General features: G+C 51.2%; 1 protein-coding gene and 1 non-coding gene across 3 annotated transcripts in view; both read right to left on the bottom strand.

The window, feature by feature from the left end:
- Positions 1 to 446: 446 nt before the first annotated feature.
- BICD2 (BICD cargo adaptor 2) overlaps positions 447 to 24,582 on the bottom strand; it is a 53,995-nt gene continuing 29,859 nt past the window's right edge. The window contains exons 2-8 of one of the 2 annotated variants that reach the window (XM_043927463.1): positions 23,802 to 24,014; positions 10,396 to 10,548; positions 8,259 to 8,693; positions 6,626 to 7,633; positions 6,226 to 6,377; positions 4,394 to 4,604; positions 447 to 2,568 (exon numbers count right to left, since the gene is read on the bottom strand). In XM_043927463.1, coding sequence (XP_043783398.1) covers positions 2,563 to 2,568; positions 4,394 to 4,604; positions 6,226 to 6,377; positions 6,626 to 7,633; positions 8,259 to 8,693; positions 10,396 to 10,548; positions 23,802 to 24,014 — 2,178 coding nt within the window. In that variant the 3' untranslated portion in view covers positions 447 to 2,562. Of the gene's footprint in view, positions 4,605 to 6,225; positions 6,378 to 6,625; positions 7,634 to 8,258; positions 8,694 to 10,395; positions 10,549 to 23,801; positions 24,015 to 24,582 lie in introns of both variants that reach the window. The other variant, XM_043927462.1, reaches the window with a different exon arrangement.
- On the bottom strand, positions 14,241 to 14,373 carry LOC122673104. The gene has a single exon (XR_006334594.1). It is a non-coding gene; the product is annotated as a small nucleolar RNA SNORA42/SNORA80 family (small nucleolar RNA).

Raw genomic sequence — 24,582 nt, 5'->3', positions numbered from 1 at the left:
CCCTACACTCACAGTCACAAGCAATCGCTGGGACGGGCTCAGTGTGCCTTGAACACATTCCTGCAGATGAACATGGTTTTGTGTAGACAAACAAGTAACCCCTGTTGCCTGTACCCATTCATTCTTGGGGCACAAAGACCAAGAGTTTGGACAGCAGAGGACTCCCCTGTCATGTAAATCTCTTCACTTCCTGATTAGGACAGCACAAAGGCAATGTGCTCCCACTGCCACACTGCTGGGTGTTCACAACACCTGATGCCCATCACAGGAGGCAAGCCATGTCTCCCCTCCCTCCCACGCCTCCTGAGAGAGGTCTCCGGGTGCCTCCAGTTCCCACCACCAGGGTTACTGACTGCCTAGTTTTCTTGTATTAGGTGCTGGAATTATAGTGCATTGCTGCACCCACTCATCTGGAGCAGGGGGTCAGAGCAGCCACAGAGAACAAGTCTTGTGCTTTGTCTTTTTATTATTTTTTATTTATTGGTCCTACCAAAATGACCCTTTACCCAGGCCCACTGTTCCTATGTGCACTGGCTTTATAGACACTTGTGCCATATGTCTGTGTCCCAACTGGTGACTGATTTCCCCTTCCTATTCCTTTTCCACGCAGTGCTTCATTTTCTCAAAATCTGAAAGGCATTTTTGTTTGTTTGGGTCTGTGTAAAAGTTCCTTGGCAGGAGAACATGCATATGATCTTAAAATAAAGACAACATTCTGACACTAAGGTAATGCACAGAAAAATACAGTACTCAGACATCATTGCAAATAAATACCCCATACAGATGAAGTTTTTGTAAATGTAACATTATTTCTTATGAATCAACACTGTAAGAGAAGGTAAAAATAGGGGTCCCTACAACTAGGAATAAAAATGCTTATTCCAGGAAACAGAATTCTTTTATCCTTGCTACTTATATTATTATAATTTGTCCTGTATTTTGGAGAAGAGAAGACACTTTTTCTCATTCCTCCTCCTCGAGTACCAATTTGACCATTTGCACAACCTCACTTAGCAAATCAGGACAGGACAAAGATCTGGTTTGCTAAGGAGCTTCAGTGACTTCTGTTTCCTGAAATTAACAGTGATTAGTTACACCAAGCAAGAGAATATATAATGTCTCTTTCTCACATTTGCAAAGAATACTATGGCTAACCCTCACCCCAGTGCACGAGGCCGACAATGCCGGCTCCCCTGCCACCCACCCCACTCTTCACAAACGTGGCGTGTTGTTCACATAGCTTGCTTAGCTTGTCCCATAAAGTCCATTTGGTTCCCAAAGCACGCTCAAGGTTTATATTCACTTTCATTTTTTCAGCCCCTGAATTTGCAAGGATCTGCACAGTAAAGAATCACTGACTAACAGAATTTTGCACAATTGCTGTTTTCTTTCCCTCAATGAAGATGCCCAGGTTTAGGTTCAAAGGTGTGTGCCTGTTCACACCAACTGGTCCACACCAGCCTTCAACATTTCCAAATAGCTCTTTACTGTCTGTTTTAGAGAATAGACTACACTGGGACACCTCCCTAAACTGATGAAGGCACTACTGGCAGTGATTACTAACAAAAAGGCGTTGAAATAGAACACCCTAAAAATCGAAGACTGTAGGATTTTCTAAGTGTACCACAATTTGGCACAACAACCAGAGTAACAAAACAATTCCAATTTGGAATTTCACTGGTACAGTTGTATAAAATTCTGTTAATCAGTCATGCTTCACAATGTCCTAAAACCCAGAAAATTCTGGAATTTGTAGGTAATACTACTCATTCAATAATTTATCTTTTTGTTTTCAAGTGCCTTTTACTGTTTAACCAGAGCAAAGGTCAAGTTTTCTTCTTGTTACACTGAACTATTCCTAAGAATAATAATAATACAATATGAAAAACCCCAGAATCGGAATACCCTGGATTTCTTAATGAACATGGCATTTAAAATCTGTAATTTCAAACATGAACCACAATGCCGTATAATCTAAAAGGCTGCTGTACCACAGTGTGGATACATTTAGCCGGGCTCCTTACCGGGTTGAAGCCTTCACCTAAACAGTCTAGAGCTACAGGCTAGGAAGACACGTCTGTGCCATGTGCTGACGTCAGACCAACACAGTGCTGGGAGCTACAGGACCACGAGACAGACCACGGCATCTGAGACCATCTCTACTCCAGGGATTAAGGAAGCAAATATAATATCAAAATATCAAAAGTGCACAGATTGACTGGGTAAAAAAGGAGTATCTGTAATAGGGAGACCCCAGTGGTGAGTGTTTCTAGAGGGTTCCTAAGCAAGCCTGGTGGTCGCTGTCCAAGCAGGTTCTTCAGTGCCTGTACAAAGGCCTTTCCAAGCAGCAGCTGGCGGTATTCTCAACATTAAAGCTTTTATTTCCTCTGCCATTAAAAACTCGGGGAATGCTATTTTGAAAAGAATTGCAGTGGCATATCCAAAAACGTTTCTAAGTGGACTTTTAGGCTGCCCTTCCTTCCTCTGCGTGGGCCCATGGGAGAGGAAGGGAGGGGGCTGCAGTGTGACAGGGCCGGCGGCCGAGTCCTCCCAGCAGCTACTCTACAGCTGAAAATGGGAGAAAACAAGACAGCGTTAGAACCGGTCACCTGTCAGACAACTAAGCTCTCGCCGAGCTGTGAGGGCATGGGTGTGTTAGTCGGCAGCAGAGAAGACCTGCATGTGCTAGGGGGGCCGCTGGCCCCGAGTGCCTCATGAAAACCCTTTACAAGTATGGAGAAGCTATGTGCCAGGCTCGGCGAGGAGGCAGAAGCAGTATGCGGGCCAGCAGGCAGTCATGCCCCTGGGAGTCCAGCTTGCAGAGGGGAGATGGCCTGACATCTTCTCAAGTGGGAGGGGCATCAAGACCTGACATCCCCTCTGCACAGCAGCCTGGAGCTGAAGACAGGCACACAGAAGGGACAGGGGTGGTCTATCCTGTGGATCTTCCATCTGGCAGTTTGGAAAACCCATACTGGCATCCGGTGGGAACTGAGACACGCGTGGGAACTAAGGGAATGAGTGGCATGGGGCAGAAAGAAGTGTGCAGGGGAAACACAAACTCCCCCTCCTGGCCACAGAGAGAGAAGCAAGGAGCTATTGAAGGTCTGCAGCCTCACGGCTGGTGGCCCCCAGGGATGATAGGGAGGGAAACACTGAGAGAAGTCCAGCTGCCAAAGCTCTGGTGTGGATGCAGCTCCTGAGAATGGGGGAAGTCCTCTGACTGCCTTTCCGGTCTGTTACCACCCCTTCAACTGCACTGACGATGAAGAACCAAATTCCTCCTACCGTGACTCCTGAACCTTGCCCTGTCTCCACACAAAGCTCCCTTCCCACACCAGGCAGGGCTTCAGCTATAGCTGTGGGACCGAGTCCCACTGTTCAGCCTGGTCTGCTGGTGACTCAGACTCAGCTTAGGGGTTTCCATAGAGTCTGTTTCTTGGAGTCTGAAGCCCTGTGGGAGGAAGGCCTGATAATGGGCAGAGGGTGAAAAAATCCACTTGAAAGCTGGGGACACAATAAGTTCAAAAAGATGGGCTTCCTGTGAGGACAGAAGTCTAGCCAGGCACTTGGGAAGTTTTTCTTATTGGAAAAAACCCAAGCCTTTGGCCCGCCAATTTGTCACCTTGCAGGCCACCAGACAAGCATACAAATCTCAGAGAGAGAAGCTGAGACTGCTGAGCTCTGGTCTGGGATGTGGCTAGGCATGCCTGTGCCTCTTGGGCATGACTGGTCCCTGGGCTGGAGAACGTGGGGCTGCTCTTCCTCTGTGTTTAGGGGAAGGAATTCTGTAATTCTGTCCCAAATATAAACTGCAACGAGATGCTACACAAACTTCATAATCTGCCGAGTGCAGAGTGTCCTCCAAGGCTGCACCTGGGACTCAGGCTGGAACCTTTAACACTGGTTTCTGGGTGCTGGGGCAGTATAACTGCATTAGACACATGCAGGGAACATGCAAGTTTCAATGCAAGTTCTGCCCCTCCCAGTGGGAGCCAACAGCAACTGGGCCCTGGAAAGCCACATTTTTGCAAGGATCTGTGGCTCCAACCCCACCTTGACCACCCAACCAAGAGAGCAACTGCTGTGAAGGGTGGTCCCGAGGGATGAGAAACAGACACAAAGCTTGCAGCGTCCAGGTGGAGTGGCAGGCTGCCTCTGCTAAATTCTTCCCTCTGTGCATTAGTCACAGTTAAGACCAGCCTAGCACCACAGTCCCGCTGCTGCCAGGTTAGTTGAGGTGAAGCGACAGGTGACGTGCGGCAGGTTAGCTGCAGCGTGTGACCTTGCGGCCCTAATCGCAGTAAATGTTATACTTCTCGCCACAGAGCACCTGGGCAGCAAGCCCAGCACCCTCAGCCCTGTCACTAGCACAGGCGCAGGTATGACTTACACTCGGGGGGCCAGGCTTGGCCTTGGAGGTGGCCTTGGCGCGGCCCCTCCGGGTCTGCTCGTGGTCCAGCTCGAGCAGCTCCAGCCGCTGGGTCAGTGCCAGCTTCTGCTGGATGGCCATGCGCAGCAGTGAGTTGAGTGTCTTCTTCTCGTCCTCGGCAGCTGCCAGCTGCCGCTGCATCTCATCCAACTGTGTAATATACTCGTCACACCTGTGGGGAGGCAAGAGGCAGAGCGTGGCTGAAGGACCTGGGAGAGCCAGCAGAGCACGTGACCATGGTCCCCATGCTGAGAGCTCCAGGTGCATGCAAGCATGCATGCTAAGTCGTTTCAGTCGTGTCCGACTCTGTGTGACCCTATGGACTGTAGCCCATCAGGCTCCTCTGTCCAAGGGGTTCTCCAGGTAAGAACACTGGAGTGGGTTGCCATGCCCTCCTCCAAGGGGATCTTCCCAACCCAGGGATCAAACTAGCATCTCTTAAGTCTCCTGCATCGGCAGGCGGGTTCTTTACCACTAGTGCAACCTGGGAAGCCGAGCTCCAGGTGAGGGGACTGCAACAGGATTCATCAGCTTACTGAGCTACAAACGAAGCAGATGGGCCTTTCTGAGGTTTGGCTTTCTCTGGGAGGGACTCTCTAAAGCCAGTTTTCACTAAAGGAGGCAGTGGATGCCCTTGAAGGCCTCCAGCTGGCCCAGGGGAGCAAGTTAGAGGTGTGATGTCACTTGGCTCTCAGGATGTAGGGATAAACCCGAGGGCAGGAATCTGTTTGTTCTTGGAACAGCCCAGGCACACAGCATGTGCTTAGTAAGTCTGGGACAAACGGCCAACTAGAGGCCGGGAAAAGCACACGTGGGTGCCATAAACAGCCCCATTTTAGCATCTGCCAACTGTGACATGGGCCCTCTACCTGGGTAAGGATCTGGGCGAGAAACGCCCACTCTGGGTCTGTCCCTGAGGGAGGGAGTATGGCTGGGATAAGGGGGTGGTGGGCACACCCACCCTGCACCCCCATCCACCAAGGCCAAGGACCGTCAGCAAGCTTCAACCTTTACCCAGAGGTTTGCCATCTGGGCTCCATCTGAGAAGTCACATTTTAAATAACACAAGTTGAGGAAGCAAAGGTCAACACTGAACTCTTTCCCACACATTCTGCCCAGAAGCAGGGAGCTTGTCCCTCTGCTCCCACATCGCTGAAGCTCGGGGAACGCCCAGCGCCCTGACACAGGGCAGAGCAGACCCTGAGCTCAGCCCCCACCTATGTGACCAGGAGTCTCGGCCTCCCCGCCCTGAGGACACACCAGGCCTATCCAGAGAGCACTCCCCGGGTGCTTGACTGACTGTGGCCAGCAGATGGCACCAGGCCTCTCTGAACAGCTCTGAACAGGGAGACACCCAGAACCAGGCCCCAGAGCAGCCTCCAGCTCGGCACTTGCCCAGGGTTCCTGGCCACAGGACTGGCCTCAACAAAGATGCTGCCCACCACCTCCAACAAACCCCTACTGGTAGGGTCAGAGTGGGAGCACTGTGACCTCACCACTGCTGAGAGGGGAACCTTTCTTCTAAAATAAGACGAACTTTCCACCAAGTTCTGGAAAGCAAGCTCCTCATTTTTTATCAGTGGCTTGCCCACTTGCCTGCTTCTCTTTCAAAGCTCAAGCCTCCAGCCTGGCCACTAAGGACCCGCACTCTTAGCCTTTGGCTTCCAACTTCTTCATTTTACACAAAGTGGAGGCAAAACTTGGGCCCCTGGGTTTTCACAAATAGCAGAAATGGAAATTTCCCACAGGGCCAGGTTCCTGGGCTGCTGAGCAGCGGCAACAGTGAGCATTACCTGGTGGCAAACATAGCGCGCAGCGAGGAGAAGGTGGCTGCGTCCTCCTTGAGGGCCTTGAGCTCGTTGCGCAGCTTCATCATGGTCTCAGTCACCATGGCCTTCTCGTTCTCGTACTTGCTCTTTAGGTTGGCGAGGGCCACCTCTGCCGTCTGTGGGGTCAGAGTTGTAAAAGACAGGCAGACGAGGTGTCAGGAGGGGTCCGCTGCCCTGGTGAGCACTGCAGATCAAGGCTCCAGCCAGCCCTGGGCCCCCGAGACCCAGCCCCTCCCCACAGCACCGAGGTGAGGTTTTCTCTCATCTTCTCTTCGAGCTGGGGCAGGACCAGATGGGAAGCCAGGGCGGCTGAGAAAGCCCCCACCCACCTCCCCGCCCCCGCTGGACGCGCGCGCCGGCACACCTGCTTGTTGGCCTTGAGCACCGTGCGCAGCGTGGTGATCTGCTCCCGCTTGGTGCTCAGCAGCGACTTCAGCTTCAGGATCTCCTCCATGAGGGCCTCCCGGTCCTTGTCGGCAGCCGGGCCCAGCTCCTGGGAGGCCAGGCGCTGCCGAGACAGCTCCGTGGTGCGGTCCACGGCTGCCTGCAGGTGCCTGATCTGATCACGGATGATGGCAATCAGATTGTAGATGTTCATGGGCTCTCGGCGGGGGTCACTCAGGGGTGAGGGCAGAGAGGAGCCAGGCGAGGGGCTGCTGTCCCTGGCCCTACCCTCTGCGGGTGGTGGGCCCTTGGGCAGGACAGGTGAGCGGCGCTCACGGGTCTCAGGGCTGCAGCTGCCGGTGCCAGCCGGGCCCTCACGGTAGTAGTCCAGCATCACACGGGTGGGTGTCTCATTGTTGCACATGCACACATGGTGGTAGAGGTTGGCCAGTTCCTCGCTGAAGGTCACCAGCTCATCCTGGGCCACGCTCAAGCTGCCTTGTGTCTCGCCTGCAACGTCGCTCACCTTCTTCAGCTCCGTCTGCAGCCGGGCCAGGAGCTCACGGTCCTGGCAGCTGGCTTTCTCCAACAGGGAGACCTTCTCGGTGAGCGCCTGGCTCTCGGCTTCATGCCGGCCCTTCTCCTCAGCGTGCTGGGCTTCGCTGGCCTCGTGTGCACTGCGCAGGGCCTTCAGCTGCTCCCGGAGGTCACCAGCCTCTGCCAGGGCCACACGGTACTTGCAAGCCAAGATCTCAGGCCCGTTGATGTCCACCTCATAGTAGTCACCATCCTCATGGCTGTCTCGCTCCTTCTCACTGTCCAGGGCTGTCCGCCGCTCCTTGCTGGCCTGCAGGCGCCGCAGAGCGCTCAGGTTCTCCGTGAGGCGGCTCACCTCCTCATGCTGCTCTGACAGGGCCCCTCGTGCCTGTTCCAGCTGCTTCTGTGTGTCCTGCAGTGTTGCCAGCAAGCCCACCTTCTCCCGCTCCACCTGCAAAGGCAGAGCAAGGGACTGTCAACAGCCCACAGGAGTCTCTGCCCTCAGAGAACCCCTGGACAGTCCGTACCACATTCATCACCCTGCTGAGCTCTCTGTGATAAATTTGGGTCAAGGTGTCATGTGTGGGGCTATGATGGCTCCTCCCCCTGCCCAGCTGTGGGGCCAAGTGAGTCCCTCCTTAGAGACATGCAGCAAACCAAGAGGCTGTGATGCAGACCCTGGGGTTCTGTTCTGTTGGGGCAGGAAACCCTGACGTGTCTAAAGGACACAGCATAGGAAACCATGTGTGAAGACCTCAGAGAGATTTTAAACCTCTGGTGGTGCCCAAACTCATAACCAGAAAACTACTTCTCTGGGCATCTTCCACCTATAATGCTGCAGTTCCAATTAGGTAACAATACAGAATTACCTACATAAAAGAGATGTAAGTAAAAAACAGTGCATAGCATTTAAAAAATTTACAAAAGTGTCAGGCAAGCCCTGTCCTGGTAACAGCAGGTCTGGCCAACACCACCGGGGACAGCAGTGGAGGTGGGGATGGCGCACACCGGCCCAAGGCCCAGGGCTGTGGCACAAACCGGATGGGGTGATGTCCCAGCACCATCTACCCGCTCACCTGCATCAGCTGCTGCTTCAGCTTCTGGATCTCAGAGATGTTGAGCTCGCTGAGCAGATCAGAAACAAGGCTGGGAGGGGGTGGAGTGAGGCCGTCCTTGGTGGGCGTGGAGGTCTTGTTGTCCAGCGGCACCTTGCCCAGGCCACCGTGCTCGAAGCCATTGGCCAGGGCCTCGGCGTCGTCACCAAGCTTGAGGCCGTCCAAGGAGACGTGCAGGTGGCTGGTGTAGAGAGAGTCGTTGATGCTCATGTAGTGTGACAGCTCCTTGCGCAGGCTGTTCTTCTGCTCCCGCTCTGTCTTCAGGGTCTCCAGAGCCTCCTCCAGCTGCCGCTCCGAGATCTCCTTAAGCCTAATGGCATCCTCTAGCTGGCTGTTGAGATATTCGGTCTCTTCCTCCAGACGTTTGATCTCATGCTTGAGGCCCTCAAACTCTACCTGTGAAAGAGAGGTTGACACTCTTCTATCCCCGCGGGATGGGGAAGAAGCACCATCGTGTTGACTGAACAGCGGGGAGAACATGGATACTCAGAGGGTTGCAGGCATGCGGTGCACACAGGAAATGCTGAGCTCGCGCCTGGGACACGTGTGCACGTGGTGTGAGCAGTGCGAAAGCATGAGACGTGCTCAGCACCAAAGATGCCCTGGACATCAGAACACACCCACACTGCAAATCTGTTAGGTAACTTAAAATGCTACCAAGTATATATTGATTTTAAATTCTACAAAACGATTTCATCATCGCTAAGAGTTGATTAAATACTTTTAAGATACATAAAATATGTATCTAGATGTGCAATGTGACCATCACTTCTAATCACATTTCAAAATGAAGGAACTAAAGCTCCCATTGGAGTGGGATGTGCCTCCACTGTACACACCACCCTGACTGAGAGGCCCGGGTACAGGGGGAGAGGCGGAGTCCAAAGCTGTACGCGCTAAAACAGTATTTGCAGGTGGACAAGGAAGGAACAGACAGAAACCAATGCTTGGTGTGGGTACTCAGGGTCTATGAGCAACTTTTAAAAAATGGGTATCATTCTGCAACATTTGTGCAAGAAACGAGGAGTAAATCACTCAAGTGGCAGGTAGATGAGGGTCTCTGTGGGCTGAGGACTGGAACAGGGGAACCCCAAGGGGAGAGGCCAGACTCCACCATGTGCCACTCAGGGTCTGGTTTCCCACTCCTCAGGATGCTTGACCCACAGACGAGCACAGCGTCACAGAGGGTCTGCCGAGCAGCCAGAGGAGGAGCTCCACTTCCTCCGGCTCCAAGGGTCAGAAGTTCTGCTACCAGCATAAACACACGGGCCCATGCTTCCTTATGCAGGATTTAAATACCCAGGTCCCCAGTTTGGGGATTTCTGGGGTAAAGGTCCCCCTAGTCCCCAGCCTGTGAAGCTGTGGTTCCTGGACAGTTAGGTGACAAGGGCAGGCCTTGAGGGGCCTGAGTGCCCAGGACCCCCTGGGTGTCCTATCCCAGGTAGAAGTGACCCTCTTTTCCTCTCACAGGTGGAGGTGACCCTTCTGTCCCCATCCTGTCACAGGTGGGGAGAGGAGATCTCCTGTTCCTGTCCTGTCCCAGGTGGACGTGTTCCTACTCGTCCCACCCATTTTTATGTTACTTGAGAACATCATATGACAGCTTGGACATCTCCACACTGCTCAAGGGTCACTAGGCTTCACCCCAGGGTCCAGGACCATATGGGGTTCAAAGGAGGCTAGAAAACATGATACAGTGGGAGGAGTGGGTACACTGATAGCTCTAGGGTTCCACAGGGCATACGGACAACGCTGGTCTCCTGTTGGCACCTGAAATGAGACGGAGCCAGACACCCAGCCTCTGGGGTCTTTTGGTATCACCTCTTCATCACCTCCATTCTTCCTCCCATTTTTTGCTGGCTGGAACACCTTGGTCAGTCTAATTGCCAGCCAACAATATAGCCGGTCTTTTTCTGGTCTTGAAGGGGCGGGGCCCTGCTGCCACACCCTTGAACCACAGTGGCACATACCCCCCAGCCTGAGTGTAGAAGGAGAGAGGGAATGTCTTCTGACCATGGAGACAACAAAGTCAGGGTTAGGCCAGGGCTGTGGCCCAGAGGTAACCCACCTGTCCCACCTGCCTGGCCCAGATACTTACCTGATTCTGCCTGAGCACAGACACCTGCTTTTGCAGGCTGATATTTTCCTCCTCCAGCTCCGAGTAGTCCTGCAGCAGGCGTGCCTCCCGGAACTTGTACTCCTTGATGTCATCCCGCAGGCGGCCACGCTGAATCTCTACGTTCTGATTGATCTGCCAGGAGGAAGGTGGATGTGAGAAGCCTGCGCTAGTTGGTCTCACCACTCCTAAGGCAGAAGGGGCTCAGTGCAGCCAGGCCCACCATGGTAGCCACACAGCCAGGGCGTGGAAGCCCAGGCTTGCCGTGGTGTCCAAGGCCGCCACCTGACAGAGCTGGGGCCGTGAGCTGTGTGGTGTGCGGGTGGACAGCGCAGTCTCAGCAGCTCTGACCCTTGCCTTCTTCGTGTGTAAAATGGGGTTAAAAGCAGTTCCTCTGTCACACGCTGCTGGCAGCATGAACACTGGGGCAGTGCTGTGGAAACAGTCTGCAGATACTCAAACAGCTCAGCACAGGGTTAAAGCTGGCCCAGCGGTGGGCCTCGGCATGCACTCCAAAGACAGGAAAACACATGTCCACGCAAAATCTTGTGAGTGAATGTTCAGACACTATTCATAACAGCAAAGGCAGAAACAACCCAAATGTCCACCAACTGAAGAGATAAACAATATATGGTATATTTATACAACTGGATGTTACTACATGTGCTGTAACACAAATGGACCTTGAAAACATGAGTACAAGAAGAGGTGTGAGTGGTCACGTACTGTATGACTTCACTTATATGAAATATTGAGAATAAGCAAACCCACAGAGACTGAAAAAGCAGATCAGTGGTTGCTGGTGGTGGGGTGGGCAAGGGGAAGATGGGAAGGAGAGTGACTGTTAATGGGGTTTCTTCTTGGAGTGATGAAATGTTCTAAAATTGATTTGGGATGGTGCATGAATCTGTAAATATACTAAAATCCACTGACTGCATACTTCCAAATGGGTGATTTGTAAGGGATACGAATTATCTCAATAATTCTATTAAAAAAGTCCCTGCTCCAAGTTGTCTGGGGGATTCAAACATGCATGGAGAAAGGCAAGTGCAGACCTGGCATGAACTGTGCCATCAACACCGCTGGGGATTCTCAACTTGCTACTACTCTGTGCCAAGGGCCAGGACCTGGGTCCCTTGGCCAACATTCTGGAGCCATTGTATACACTGTAGGATGTTTAGCAGTAGCCCCCACACCTGCTGTGACCACAGAAACTGCCTCCAGACATGGCTGGTGCCCCTGGAGGCAGAATCGTCTCCAAGGCAAACTCTCCATCTCTCCCCACATTCTTGGCCCCAACATTCTAAGCAGCCTCCCCTACATACCTGCAAAGATCTAACGCCCACTGCCTTGGCTAGCAGCACCATCACCCACTGGGCCCCAGAACTCACTCTGTCCTCTCCCAGCATAGCAGCTCTCTGCTGGTGCTGAGGTTTCTTGTGATCACATTCATGCATATACTTTGCAGACAAGATTCTACAATTCCACATAGGTACGCATGGAAAAGCAATGTCGGATTGATAAAATGAAATAGGACCAATAAGAAAAGAAGAACCCAACAAAAGGGGGAATGAGTTATTACATGTATCAAGGACTCCTGACAAGTGCTTACTACCAAAATCTCCAGCAAATGAACCGATGCAGTTCCCTCATTAAGTGACACAAGGAGGTACCCAACAGATGACATGGGAAAAAAACAGACACCAAATTACTGACTGTGGTGCTGGCGGAGCGGCGGCTGTGCAGCGCTGGCATCTGAGGAAAAGAAGAAGAGCGAAAAGCAAAGGAGAAAAGGAAAGATATTCCCATTTGAATGCAGAGTTCCAAAGAATAGCAAGGAGATTAGAAAGCCTTCCTCAGTCATCAGTGCAAAGACACAGAGGAAAACAATAGAATGGGAAAGACTACAGATCTCTTCAAGAAAATCAGAGATACCAAGGGAACATTTCATATAAAGATGATCTCTAAAGGACAGAAATGGTATGGACCTAACAAAAGCAGAAGATATTAAGAGGTGGCAAGAATACACAGAAGAGCTATACAGAAAAGATCTTCACGACCCAGATAATCATGATGGTATAATCACTCACTTAGAGCCAGACATCCTGGAATGCGAAGTCAAGTGGGCCTTAGGACACATCACTACAAACAAAGCTAATGGAGGTGATGGAATTCCAGTTGAGCTATTTCAAATCCTGAAAGATGATGCTGTGAAAGCGCTGCACTCAATATGCCAGCAAATTTGGAAAACTCAGCAGCGGCCATAGGACTGGAAAAGGTCAGTTTTCATTCCAATCCCAAAGAAAGGTAATGCCAAAGAATGCTCAAACTACTGCACAATTACACTCATCTCACACGCTAGTAAGATAATGCTCAAAATTCTCCAAGCCAGGCTTCAACAGTACATGAACCCTGAACTTCCAGATGTTCAAGCTGGATTTAGAAAAGGCAGAGGAACCAGAGATCAAATTGCCAACATCCATTGGATTACTGAAAAAGCAAGAGAGATCCAGAAAAATATCTATTTCTGCTTTATTGACTATGCCAAAGGCTTTGACTGTGTGGATCATCACAAACTGTGGAAAATTCTTAAAGAGATGGGAATACCAGACCACCTGACCTGCCTCTTGAGAAATCTATATGCAGGTCAGGAAGCAAGTTAGAACTGGACATGGAACAACAGACTGGTTCCAAATAGAGAAAGGAGTACATCAAGGCTGTATATTGTCATCCTGCTTATTTAACTTATATGCAGAGTACATCATGAGAAACGCTGGGCTGGAGGAAGCACAAGCTGGAATCAAGATTGCCAGGAGAAAGATCAATAACTTCAGACATGCAGATGACACCACCCTTATGGCAGAAAGCAGAGAAGAACTAAAGAGCTTCTTGATGAAAGTAAAAGAGCAGAGTGAAAAAGTTGGCTTAAAACTCAACATTCAGAAAACTAAGATCATGGCATCTGGTCCCATCACTTCATGGCAAATAGATGGGGAAACAGTGGAAACAATGGCTGACTTTATTTTTCTGGGCTCCAAAATCACTGCAGATGGTGACTGCAGCCATGAAACAAAGACGCTTACTCCTTGGAAGGAAAGTTACGACCAACCTAGACAGCATATTAAAAAGCAGAGACGTTACTTTGTCAACAAAGGTCCGTCTAGTCAAGGCTACGATTTTTCCAGCGGTCATGTATGGATGTGAGAGTTTGATTATAAAGAAAGCGGAGCGCTGAAGAATTGATGCTTTTGAACTGTGGTGTTGGAGAAGACTCTTGAGAGTCCCTTGGACTGCAAGGAGAGCCAACCAGTCCATCCTAAAGTAAATTAGCCCTGAATATTTATTGGAAGGACTGATGTTGAATCTGAAACTCCAATACTCTGGCCACCAGATGTGAAGAACTGACTCACCAGAAAAGACCCTGATGCTGGGAAAGATTGAAGGTGGGAGAAGAAGGGGACGACAGAGGATGAGATGGTTGGGTGGCATCACCGACTCGATGGACATGAGTTTGAGTAAGCTCCAGGAGTTGGTGATGGACAGGGAGGCCTTTCGTGCTGCAGTCCATGGGGTCGCAAAGAGTCAGACACGACTGAGCGACTGAACTGAACTGAAATTACTGACTGGCGAAATGCAAGGCTTATCAGGAAAGCAAAACTCCTGAGAGGCAAAAATAAACAAAATAACACAGTGTGAGTGGCAATCTGAGGAAACATATACTTATCTGCTTCCTAACAAAGTTCTACATACACCTTGACTCTGGCCATTTCCCTCGCTTACCACCCAACTGATTGTTACGGTTAATTTTATTTTTTTTTTTTCTTTTCCACTGTGCAACCCGCTTCAGTGCCTGCAGCCTACTGGCAGAGGCCAGGCAATGGTTCGGGGCCACGTTTGCTCTGGCATGGGACACTATGAGAGGCCCAGGGGGACGAGCCTGCCATAAATCCAAACCCATGCATTGTTACGGTTAATTTTAATGTCAGCTTATCTAGGCCCTGGCATCCAGATATTTGGTCAAACAGCAGTCTAGATGTCACCATTCAGGTATATTTTCAGATGAGATTAACATTTAAATTCACAGACCCACTGAGTAAAAATGTGGATCCAGTCAGTCGAAGGCCTTTAAAAAAAAAAAAGACAGCCTTCAGACTGAAGCTGCGACATCAGCTCCTTCCTAAGTCTCCAGCCAGACGGCACAACCTGCAGGTTTTGGATCCGCCAGCCACCACAACTGAGTGAGCCAGCTCCCTACAATAAATCTCTGCCCCCCACCCCCCGACCCAGCACCCTGCAAAACACATACCCCTATCGATCTGTTTCTCTAGAGAGTCCTCGTTAACTCAATGACTGATATATAAGAATTGTGCTTTGGATATCAGAGAAGAAAAAGAAATAAAAGGAATCCAGATTGGAAAAGAAGTAAAACTCTCCCTGTTTGCAGATGACATGATCATGATACCATACACAGAAAATCCAAAAGATGCTACCAGAAAATTACTAGAGCTAATCAAAGAGACATAAGACCTGTATGCAGAAAATGGTAAGATACTGATGAAAGAAATTAAAGACCATACAAACAGATGGAGAGATATACTGTGTTCTTGAATTGGAAGAATCAATATTATGAAAACGACTATACTACCCAAAGCAATATACAGATTCAATACAGTCCCTGTCAAACTACTAATGGTATTTTTCACAGAACTAAGACAAAAAATTTCACAATTTGTATGGAAACACAAAAGACCCCAAATAGCCAAAGCAATCTTGAGAAAGAAGAATGGAGCTGGAGGAATCAATCTTCCCGACCTCAGACTATACTACAAACTTACAATCATCAAGACAGAAATATACAAATATATTTCCATACATAGAAAACAGAAATATAAGCCAATCGAACCGGTTGAAAACCCAGAGATTAACCCACGCACTTATGGGCACCTTATCTTTGACAAAGGAGGCAAGACTATACAATGGAGAAAAGACAGCCTCTTCAGTAAGTGGTGCTAGGAAAACTGGACAGCTACGTGTAAAAGAATAAAATGAGAGCACGTCCTAACACCAAACACAAAAACAAATTCAAAATGGATTAAAGACTTAAATATAAGGCCAGAAACTATAAAGCTCTTAGAGGAAAACATGGGCAGTATAATCTTTGACATAAATCACAGCAAGATCCTCTTTGACCCACCTCCTACAGTAATGGAAATAGAAACAAAAATAAACAAATAGACCTAAATAAACTTAAAAGCAACTGACAAAGGATTAATCTCTAAAATATATAAGCAGCTCATACAGCTCAATATCAGAAAAACAACAAAAAAACAAAACAAAAACAAACACACACATAAAAAAAGAAAAAAACAAACAGTCCAATCAAAAAAATGGGCAGAAGACCTAAACAGACATTTCTCCAAAAAAGACATTCTGCAAGTTGTTCAGCTGCCAGGTTGTGTCGTGTCCGACTCCTTGCAATCCCATGAACTGCAGCACACCAGGCTCCCCTGTCCTTCATAATATCCCTGAGAGTAATGCTATCTAACCATCTCATCCTCTGGGCCCCCTCTTCTTCCATCAGTTTTTCCCAGCATCAGGGTCTTTCCCATTAAGCTGGCTCTTCGCATCAGGTGGCCAAAGTATAGGAGCCTCAGCTTCAGCATCAGTCCATCCAATGAATATTCAGAATTGATTTCCTTTAAGATTGAATGGTTTGATCTCTCTGCTGATGGCCAATAATGAAAAGATGTTGAACATCACTCATCATTAGAGAAATGCAAATAACAACTATAATGATGTATATCACCTCATACCAATTAGAATGGCCATCATCAGAAAAACTACAAACAATAAATGCTGGAAAGGATGTGGAGAAAAAGGAACCCTACTGCACTGCTGGGAATGTAAACTGATACAGCCACTATGGAGAAGAGTGTGGCGATTCCTTAACAAACTAGGAATAAAACTAGCCTATGACCCAGCATATACTCTGAGAACAAGACGATTCAAAAAGACACGTGTACCCTAATGATCACTGCAGCACTATTTATAACAGCCAGGACATGGAAGCAACCTGGATGCCCATCAACAGATGAATGAATAGAAAAGATGTGGTACCTATATATGCAATGGAATATCACTCGGTGATAAAAAGGAACACATTTGGGTCAGTTGTAGAGAGGTAGATGAGCCTAGAACCTGTTACACAGAGTGAAGTCAGTCAGAAAAACAAATATTGTATATTAATACATATACACGGAATCTAGAAAAATAATAATGATAAACCTATTCACAGAGAAGAAATGGAGATGCAGACGCAGAGAACAGACTCACGGACACAGCAGGGGAAATAGAGGGTAAGACAAATTGAGAAAGCAGCATTGAGATATATACAGTATCATGTGTAAAACAGGCAACTGGTGGGGAAGCTGCTGCGTATCACAGGGAGCCCAGCCTGGTGCTCTGTGACAGCCCAGAGGAGTGGGACGGGGAGGGAGGCTCAGCAGGAAGGGGATAGATATATAATTATGACTGAGTCATGCTTTTGTACAGCAGAGACCAGCACAGCACTGTAAAGCAATTATGCTCCAATTAAAAACAAAAAAATGCCCACTCAGTATGGGAAAACACAGGAGTTAAGGTAGTGAATCAGGGGCAGCAAGTGGGAGCTGTTGGTCAATGAAAAATGTAAATGGACTTTACTTAAAACTTAACAGCTCTCCTCAATGAAACAAGTGGTCCTAAGGTGGACAGAAAAAGGACAGAGGGAGACAACACCCTAGGCCAGCTTGACTGCCTAGTCACAGCCCTCTGCACCCCAGAGCCTGTGTGCCCAGGTTGCACCAGAAACCTCTGCTGAGCTGCCTGCACAGGAACCAGTTTTGGTTTTTATTGAGATATGATTCACGTAACATAAAGTTCAGCCACTGACAGTGTACAATTCAGTGGTTATAGTTTATTCATAGTTATGCACCATTACCTATTCTAGAACATTTTCACTACCCTAGAAAGAAACCACACACCAATCAGCAACCACCAATATGCTTTCAGTCTGTGAACCTGGCTTTTCTTGACGTTCACAGAAATGAACCTGGACAACGTGTGGTCTCTCTGCATGGCTCAAAAACCCTTCCACTGGCGCTGTCTCCATACTGGACGGCTCTGGCAACCCTAGGGGCGTGACCCATTCCTTCACTACTGGGTACTGGCTGTGCCGGGTGCTGCTCGAGGCTCTGTTGTTCACGGAGGCTCCCTAAAGTTGCCCACGTACAGCACACACATCGCCAGCTGGTGTCAGCTGCTGCTGACGGAGGCCCTGATGAGGCAAGGAGGGGAGCAACACTGAAGTCAGGTCTGGGAATCTGGACTGCAGAGGAGTCAGCACTCTACACTGCAGAAGCCCCATCACAGTGGGGCTGGATCTCAGGCACAGGGAGGGAGCACCACCCTGCGCCGGAGTGCTCCAAGGCTGGTCTATATCGTCCCCCAGAGGAAAGGGCAAGACATTTAGCCAGGAGGTCACAGCCCAATCCCCAGGAAAGGCCTGCAGCCCCAAGGAAGGCCAGGGTGGACATGGGAGTAAGGCCCCAGTCCTGTCAGCCCTGCAGAGCCTGCACAGGAGGAGGTGATGACACAGGCAGAGACTGGAGCCACGTGGACACAAGACAAGGGCCTGAGGGTTGCTGCCACCCAGAAGCTGGAGAGGTTCCACATGGAACACGGTCCTGATGGAACCTTTATTTCAGATACAGAAAATTTAAGAGAATAAAACCTTGTTGCTTGTGGCAATCTACTATGGTGGCCCCAAAAACCAAATATACAAATACAGGTTTAATACCAGGAAAAAGACACCACTGTAACAAATACCTGAAAATGTGGAAGTGGCCATGGAGTTGGGGATGGCCACAGGCTGGAAGAGCTTAGAGAAGCAGGACAGGAAAAGGCCAGACTGCCTTGGGACTATTGGTAAAAAAAAGAAATTGTTTCAGGTGGCTCTGGTGAGGGTCAGAGAAGAGTCATAGAGAAATCTTCCATTTTCTCAGGGAATGCATGGACTATCATGAAATAACACTAGGAGAGATGTGAATGCTAGCAGTGCTCCCAGTAAGGCTTTAGGGGGGAATGAGGAATGGCAGAAAGGCTTGCTATAAAGTGGCAGAAAATCCAGGTGAGCTGTATTCCAGTGCTGGGTGGAAAGCTGAATTAGTAAATGAGGAAGGTAGATGAATAGCCTGGGAGATTTTGAAGCAAAATGTTAGAAGTACAGCCTGGTTTTTCCTTGTTGCTTATAGCAAAGTGGGAGAAGAGATAGAAACCGAAGAAATAATTGTAAACAAAACAGAACTGGAATTTGAAGATTTGGAAAATGTTCAGCTTGTCCCTATTGCAAAAAAAATAACAAAGCATTTTTCTGGAGACAGCACCAAGGGTATAGCTTACATCTCAGCCACTGGGCTGGGAGGCCAGCAGGCTCACTGCTTCCTGGGTTCCAGAAGTCAGAGGAGGGGGCCAACAAAGACTGTTCTCAGGCCTTGAAACGCAGGGCTTCTGACTTTCTGGGACCTGCAGCCCCTTTATTCTTTCCTCTTCTCCCTTCTGGAATGACAGTAACTCTCCTTTCCCTATCGTAACATTGTTTCTGGAAGCACATAATTTGCACAAGGAGGAATTTCATCCCAGGATGGACCACTGCAAAGTGTCAGCCTTTCCTAACTAGCGAATTTGAGATGTGATAAGGGATTTGAAGAGTTGATGCTGGAATGGGCTAAGACTTCTGGGAATGAGATGAATATATTTCACATGGAAAAGATATGAATTCTGAAGGCCAGAGGGTAGAATGTTATGGGTTTTAACTGTGTTCCCTCAAAAGATATGCTGAAGTGATAAGCCCTGGAAGTAGTGAATGGGATCTGACTTGGAAATAGGGTCTTCGCAGATATACCCAAGTTAAGACGAGGTAATAGGAGATTAGAGTGGGCACAAATCCAAGGGCTGGTGTCCTTCCAAGATGGAGAGCTGGAGATACCCAGGGAGAAGGCCACAGGAAGATGGAGGCAAGACTGGACCACAAGGACTGCCAGAGGCTGCCAGGTGCTGGCGGAGGCACAGGAAGGACTCTCCCGCACAGCCTCCAGAGGCAGCCATCCCTGCTGACGCCTTGATTTTCTGTTGTCTTCAGCCCTCAGTTTGTGGTAATTTGTCACAGCAGTCACAGGAAATGAACACGGGTTTTGGTCTTATCCCACTGAAAGCTGGGGTTGGGCATGGGAGGATGAACCCTGAAGACATGGGGAGAGCCCAGAGCACCAGGACAGAGCTAAGAGAAGTGGCAGAGGCGCCCCCAGCACTGTCAATACTGTGCCAGGTGACCCACCGCTCCCGGGAGGGTGCTGCGGTGGGCCCCACGGGACAGCTGCCACGGGGCAGGGGATGTGCCCAGACAGGTGACCTCACTCACTTGGCACCTGTGCTCTTGGGGAGCCACCAACCATCTGTATTGCAAGTGTGCTGTCACCCGGACAGAACCACACCTGGAGAACAGCGAGGAATCAGCAGTGAGGATGGCTCAGACTGGTTCAGGCAGGGGTAGGGCCAAGGGCCTGGTGTGGGAGGCTGCGCTGAGGAAGCAGCGACTCAGCCTTGCCTCCACATGGGGGCGCTGTGTGAGGTGCTCAGGAAAGCGAATGGCCTCAAGGGGTAGCCATACGCCGGCTCACCTCCCAGGGCCTTGTCTCCCCTCTGAGAAGGGAAGGGAAGGGGTGGTAATTGGAGGAGAAGCTGTGGCCCCTGTGCATCCCTCCGCAGCACCAACCCACCCTGCTGCAGGTCACACAGGCTGGCCACAACTAACCAGTCCACCTGCTCTTCCTGCCTCCAGTCGGATGGGACATGCTCCCACAACAATTAGCTTTTGCTCTCTCATCCTGTCTGTCCCCTGCTTCAACGCTGAACTGCATCCCCTCACTGGCCCCCACTGCTCTTGGTGTGCTGTGGCTGTGAGCCCCTCGCCTCGCCCAAGCCCCTGTCCCAGCGCTTCCCGCTGCTGTGCAGAGCCTTCTCACCTTCTGTGAACACACTAGTGGGTGCACGCGCACTCCTCTGCCAGAAATGCTCTGCTACTCTCCCTCTTTCCCTGCTAAGTCACACTGCTGGGGGAGGTGCTCAAACATGTGTGGCTAGATTTCATGTGACCACCCAACAGAGTGGAAGCCAAGAGGAGGGTCTAAGACTCACCAGCTCCCCACAAGTTTGCACATCAGGACTAACAGACCTAGAAAGCCCTCCAGGCTGTGGTGGAGAAACTCAGGTCAGCTTCCCCCACGGCCGGGGCAGATTCCGCCTTCTCAACTCAGAACTGGAACACAGCCTCCTGTCATAGCACTGGAGCTGACAAAGGAGGTATGGGCCCTTACAGGTCTGTAGGAGAGCTTTTGGACAGCAAGGCGAGGTGCACCCAGGTTACAGGCTGGCCTGGCAGGTGAGGGCACTGCTGCTGCCCTCAGGGGAACTTTTGCCTGGCACACACCCAACTACCAAGGGCTCAACAAGCTCCCACTGGCCATTGTGGGGTTTGGTTTCCCCTTCTCTCAGGTGAGCCTGACAAGAGCAGCCTTGATGATGCACAGCGACCAGGGACACAGGAGGCCTTGGTCCAACAGGGTATAAACCAGATAGTATGTGGGGTACCATCTTAGCATCCCCTGCAGACCCTCCCTCACCAATCTGACCTCCTAGGGGGCTACTGGCTGCCACACCCGAACCAGCTGGATCCAGCTCTGCTCCCTGGGAGGAATTTCCACTTCCTGTGGAGTCCATTCCCTCGGGACTCATATGGGAACCCCCTCCAGCTCCTCCTCAGCTGTGGGGCTCACCCCTGACTTTACCCCTTACCCTTGCTGCTTTCTCTACATACCCAGGGCCCTTTCTCTTGACTCTGGACTGCCAACGTGACATTCTCCGCTCAGTCCCCTGGATCTGGAGTGCAGGTGTCCTGTCCAGGCTACCCACACCACAATGGAGAGCCCCCCTGGTGCCTGGGGCTGCTGCTCCTGATCTAGCACCCACCACTTCAGCCTGTGGCCAAAAACCTGGCTTCCTTTCAGCCGTTCCTAGGGGCCCAGATGCCACCATAGCAAGGAACAAGTATTTCTGGCTCCTAGCCAGGACAAAGGAGATGACAACAGATACCATTTCTCCTGGCACATCTTTGCCACTCACTCTTAGGCCTGTGAAGGGCCTGATACATGCAGAGTCCACCAAGAGAGCAAGGCCAGGGTCCACTGGGACAGTAATTTTACCTAAGGGGGTCAACCCTCGGGCAGATGATGCCCACCCACTCCTCAACTCACAGTTCTGCCTCTCAAGGCACCCCTCATCACTCCTCTCAACCCCTTCCCAAGGCAAATCTGAAGAATGTGCAAAAGACGACTCTGTCACCAGTCAGCTGGGTCTGATCCTTGGGTCTCTGCTTCTCTATGTGCAAAACGGGCCCTCAGGCCATGCCCCAGGGCAGAAGCTGGCAGGGCCCATTCACGCACAGTGCAGAGGTCAGGACCCAGTGACCCTGGGTGTGCAGTCAAAGCTTCTTCACCTTGATCTCCCAAACTGTGAGATGAAGGAAATAACTGTATGCCCACAGGGTCACCCAAAAGACAAGTCAAAGGGTAGCTGGAACTGCCCACAAGCTGAGCATGTTTGTTATACGTGTCACCTCCTGGAGAGCTGGGCATGGGATGAGCCCCTAAGCCAGACACCACAGGGTGAAGGACGGGGGTGGGTCAGGGGGCACAGCACACCTGGCCCATCAGTCACTGCACTGGACAGCAGCGGGACCAGGCACCAGCAGGGACACGCCGCGTGGGGAGGGGGCACTTCCTGTGGAGACTGGGCAGAGCCCACGTGCCTGATCACACCAAGGCCGGTATGGGCTGGTGCTCCCCGGGGACAGCGCTCAGCGCTGAGCTCTCAGGACCCAGGCTCCTCGGCCTCGGCACAAGCCTCCTGTAGGAGTGAGCCTCCCGGGCACAGCCATGGAGGAGCTCGGCACAGCAGCTCAGGCAGAAGTGGCAGGACCAGGACGAGCAGAATACCGACCAGACTGGGATGGCAGCAGGGCACAGGCAGAGCCAGCAGTGGTGGGGACACTGAGCAGGGCTCCAGTCTGAGCAGGCGGCGATGGAGAGCCTCCACTCCGACCAAGAACCTGGCCCGGCTCCACAGTGCCTGCCTCACAGCGATCAGGGGCGCAGAGGCAGGGCCTCAGGAGAAAAGGTACTGAGGATGTATGGGGGTGGGGAGGCGAAGGCTTCCTCCAGAAGCACCAGCAGAACAGCAGGAAACCTGACCCCACCAGACCTGTTCTTCAATAGCAGCATGTGGGACTGGCTTAGTTCATTTCCTGGCGCCAAAGCCAGTAGTCAGCAAGTGCCCTGCCACTCCTCTGAGGAAGAGGGACGCTGCAGAATGAGTCTGGGCTGGGGAGAGCACCTGCACTGACTCTTTCGGAAAAGGGCTCTTAGCTGGCCATGAGGCTAGCCTCCCCCTTAGGTGGTCAAATCTACAGCTCTGATAGTCCCTTCTCCCCACCCTGACCAGACAGCTCCTGTGGGAAGACATGAGATCGTGCACTTCTCCTGGATCCAAGCCAAGCTCCTCCCCAGCCCACAAGTCTTGGTGACCTCTGATCCCAAACTAGGATGAGTGACCACGTCCCACTGTGACCAGTTCCTGGGCTCCATCCCAAACCTTGCCAGTGTCCCTCCCACCCCTGTGGAACCCTGACTGCCATACACCATCCCATCTGAGGTGTCGACCTCAGAGCTGACCACCACTCAGAACCATCTGCTGTTCTGGTCAACCCCTCCCCACCTCCCAGGAGATCAGAGGCTACAGAGAGTGTCTCCCCATAACCCAGAACAAGGCCCTTCCTGATGAGAACTTGGGGATTCTGACCGTAAGGTACCCTAAAGCCACGGCCAGGACGACAGCTCATGTAGACGTCTGGTCATGCCTGCTCCCCTGCTGCTGGCCCACTCTATCTTGGGAACACTGGCCCAGCCTCCCACCTCTCTCAGAGAGGACTGGCTGCCCTCCCCCTCCACCTGCCCAGGCCCCTGTTAGGGGCCAAACTGATCCTCGGAGCTGTTTGTGGTGGCCTCCCTCTGACTCTGCTGTCCCAAGCTGGCAGGTGGACACTGTAATGACACTGCTCACATGAGGAATCCAGGATTCACATTGCCCCAAGTGCAGAGCTGGGACCCTGCCATCCCCAGACCTTTCTGGACCAGCATGGACCACACGAAGTTGGGGTAGAACAATCTGTGGGCGAGGGGTGGGGTTTCCCACCGCCCACCTAGAGTCAAGCACACTGCCCCAGTTCCACTGGTTACCTCCTTCAGCTCCTGAGCCACGGAGGCCAGACGCTCGTTCTCTGACTGCGTGTTGGCGAGCACGTTGCGCAGTTGCTTCAGCTCCGTCTGCAGCTCCAGCACCTTGCGTACATAGTACTGCTCCTTGGAAGCTGACTCCTGGATCAGACTCTCCTCTCGGCTCTCACCATCTGCAGCCACCTTCTTGTGGTTCGTGTGGGCCTGTCCAAATGCCTGTAGAGGATGAGATGCTCTTGAGAGGGAGCCTGGAGGCAATCCTGTGACCAGACATGCAGGGGAAAGTGGGGGGACTTTTCCCACAGGAGAAGTAAGATACCTAAGCGTGACATGAGGGCTGTGAGGTTACAGAAAATCTGGGGGTGGGGCTAATGAGGAGCCCTGGAGGGATAGGATGGTGGGAGTGGCTGGAGGAACTGGGGCAAGGCAAGGATAGGAGGTCCCAGCCAGTCTCTGCCAGTGTGGCCCCCATCAGCAAACAGACCCCTGTCCTGGATCCCGGCAGGGAAGCCCCCAGCACTAGGGTGGGTCTGAGGTTCTCCTCCAAATATGGAAACCAAGGTTCAGGGCAGTGCCCTTCCCTTGACTGATCCTGACTCACTCATCCTGGAAAACACCGTACCAGGGGAGGCCTGAGAAGGTGAGAGCCCAAGCCTGGGACAAGTGAAGCTTATGCCAACTGATCCCCACGTGTGTCCCAGTTGGGAGACCCTGCCCACCTGCCCAGGACCCGGGCACAGAGCTGAAAATACCCGAGGGGAGAGGACCCACCATCCCCAGACCC

This window comes from Cervus elaphus, chromosome 16 (assembly GCF_910594005.1).
Source record: "Cervus elaphus chromosome 16, mCerEla1.1, whole genome shotgun sequence".
Lineage (NCBI taxonomy): Eukaryota > Metazoa > Chordata > Mammalia > Artiodactyla > Cervidae > Cervus > Cervus elaphus.
Note: the sequence above shows the minus strand (reverse complement) of the source record. Positions and strands in the feature narration are given on the sequence as shown.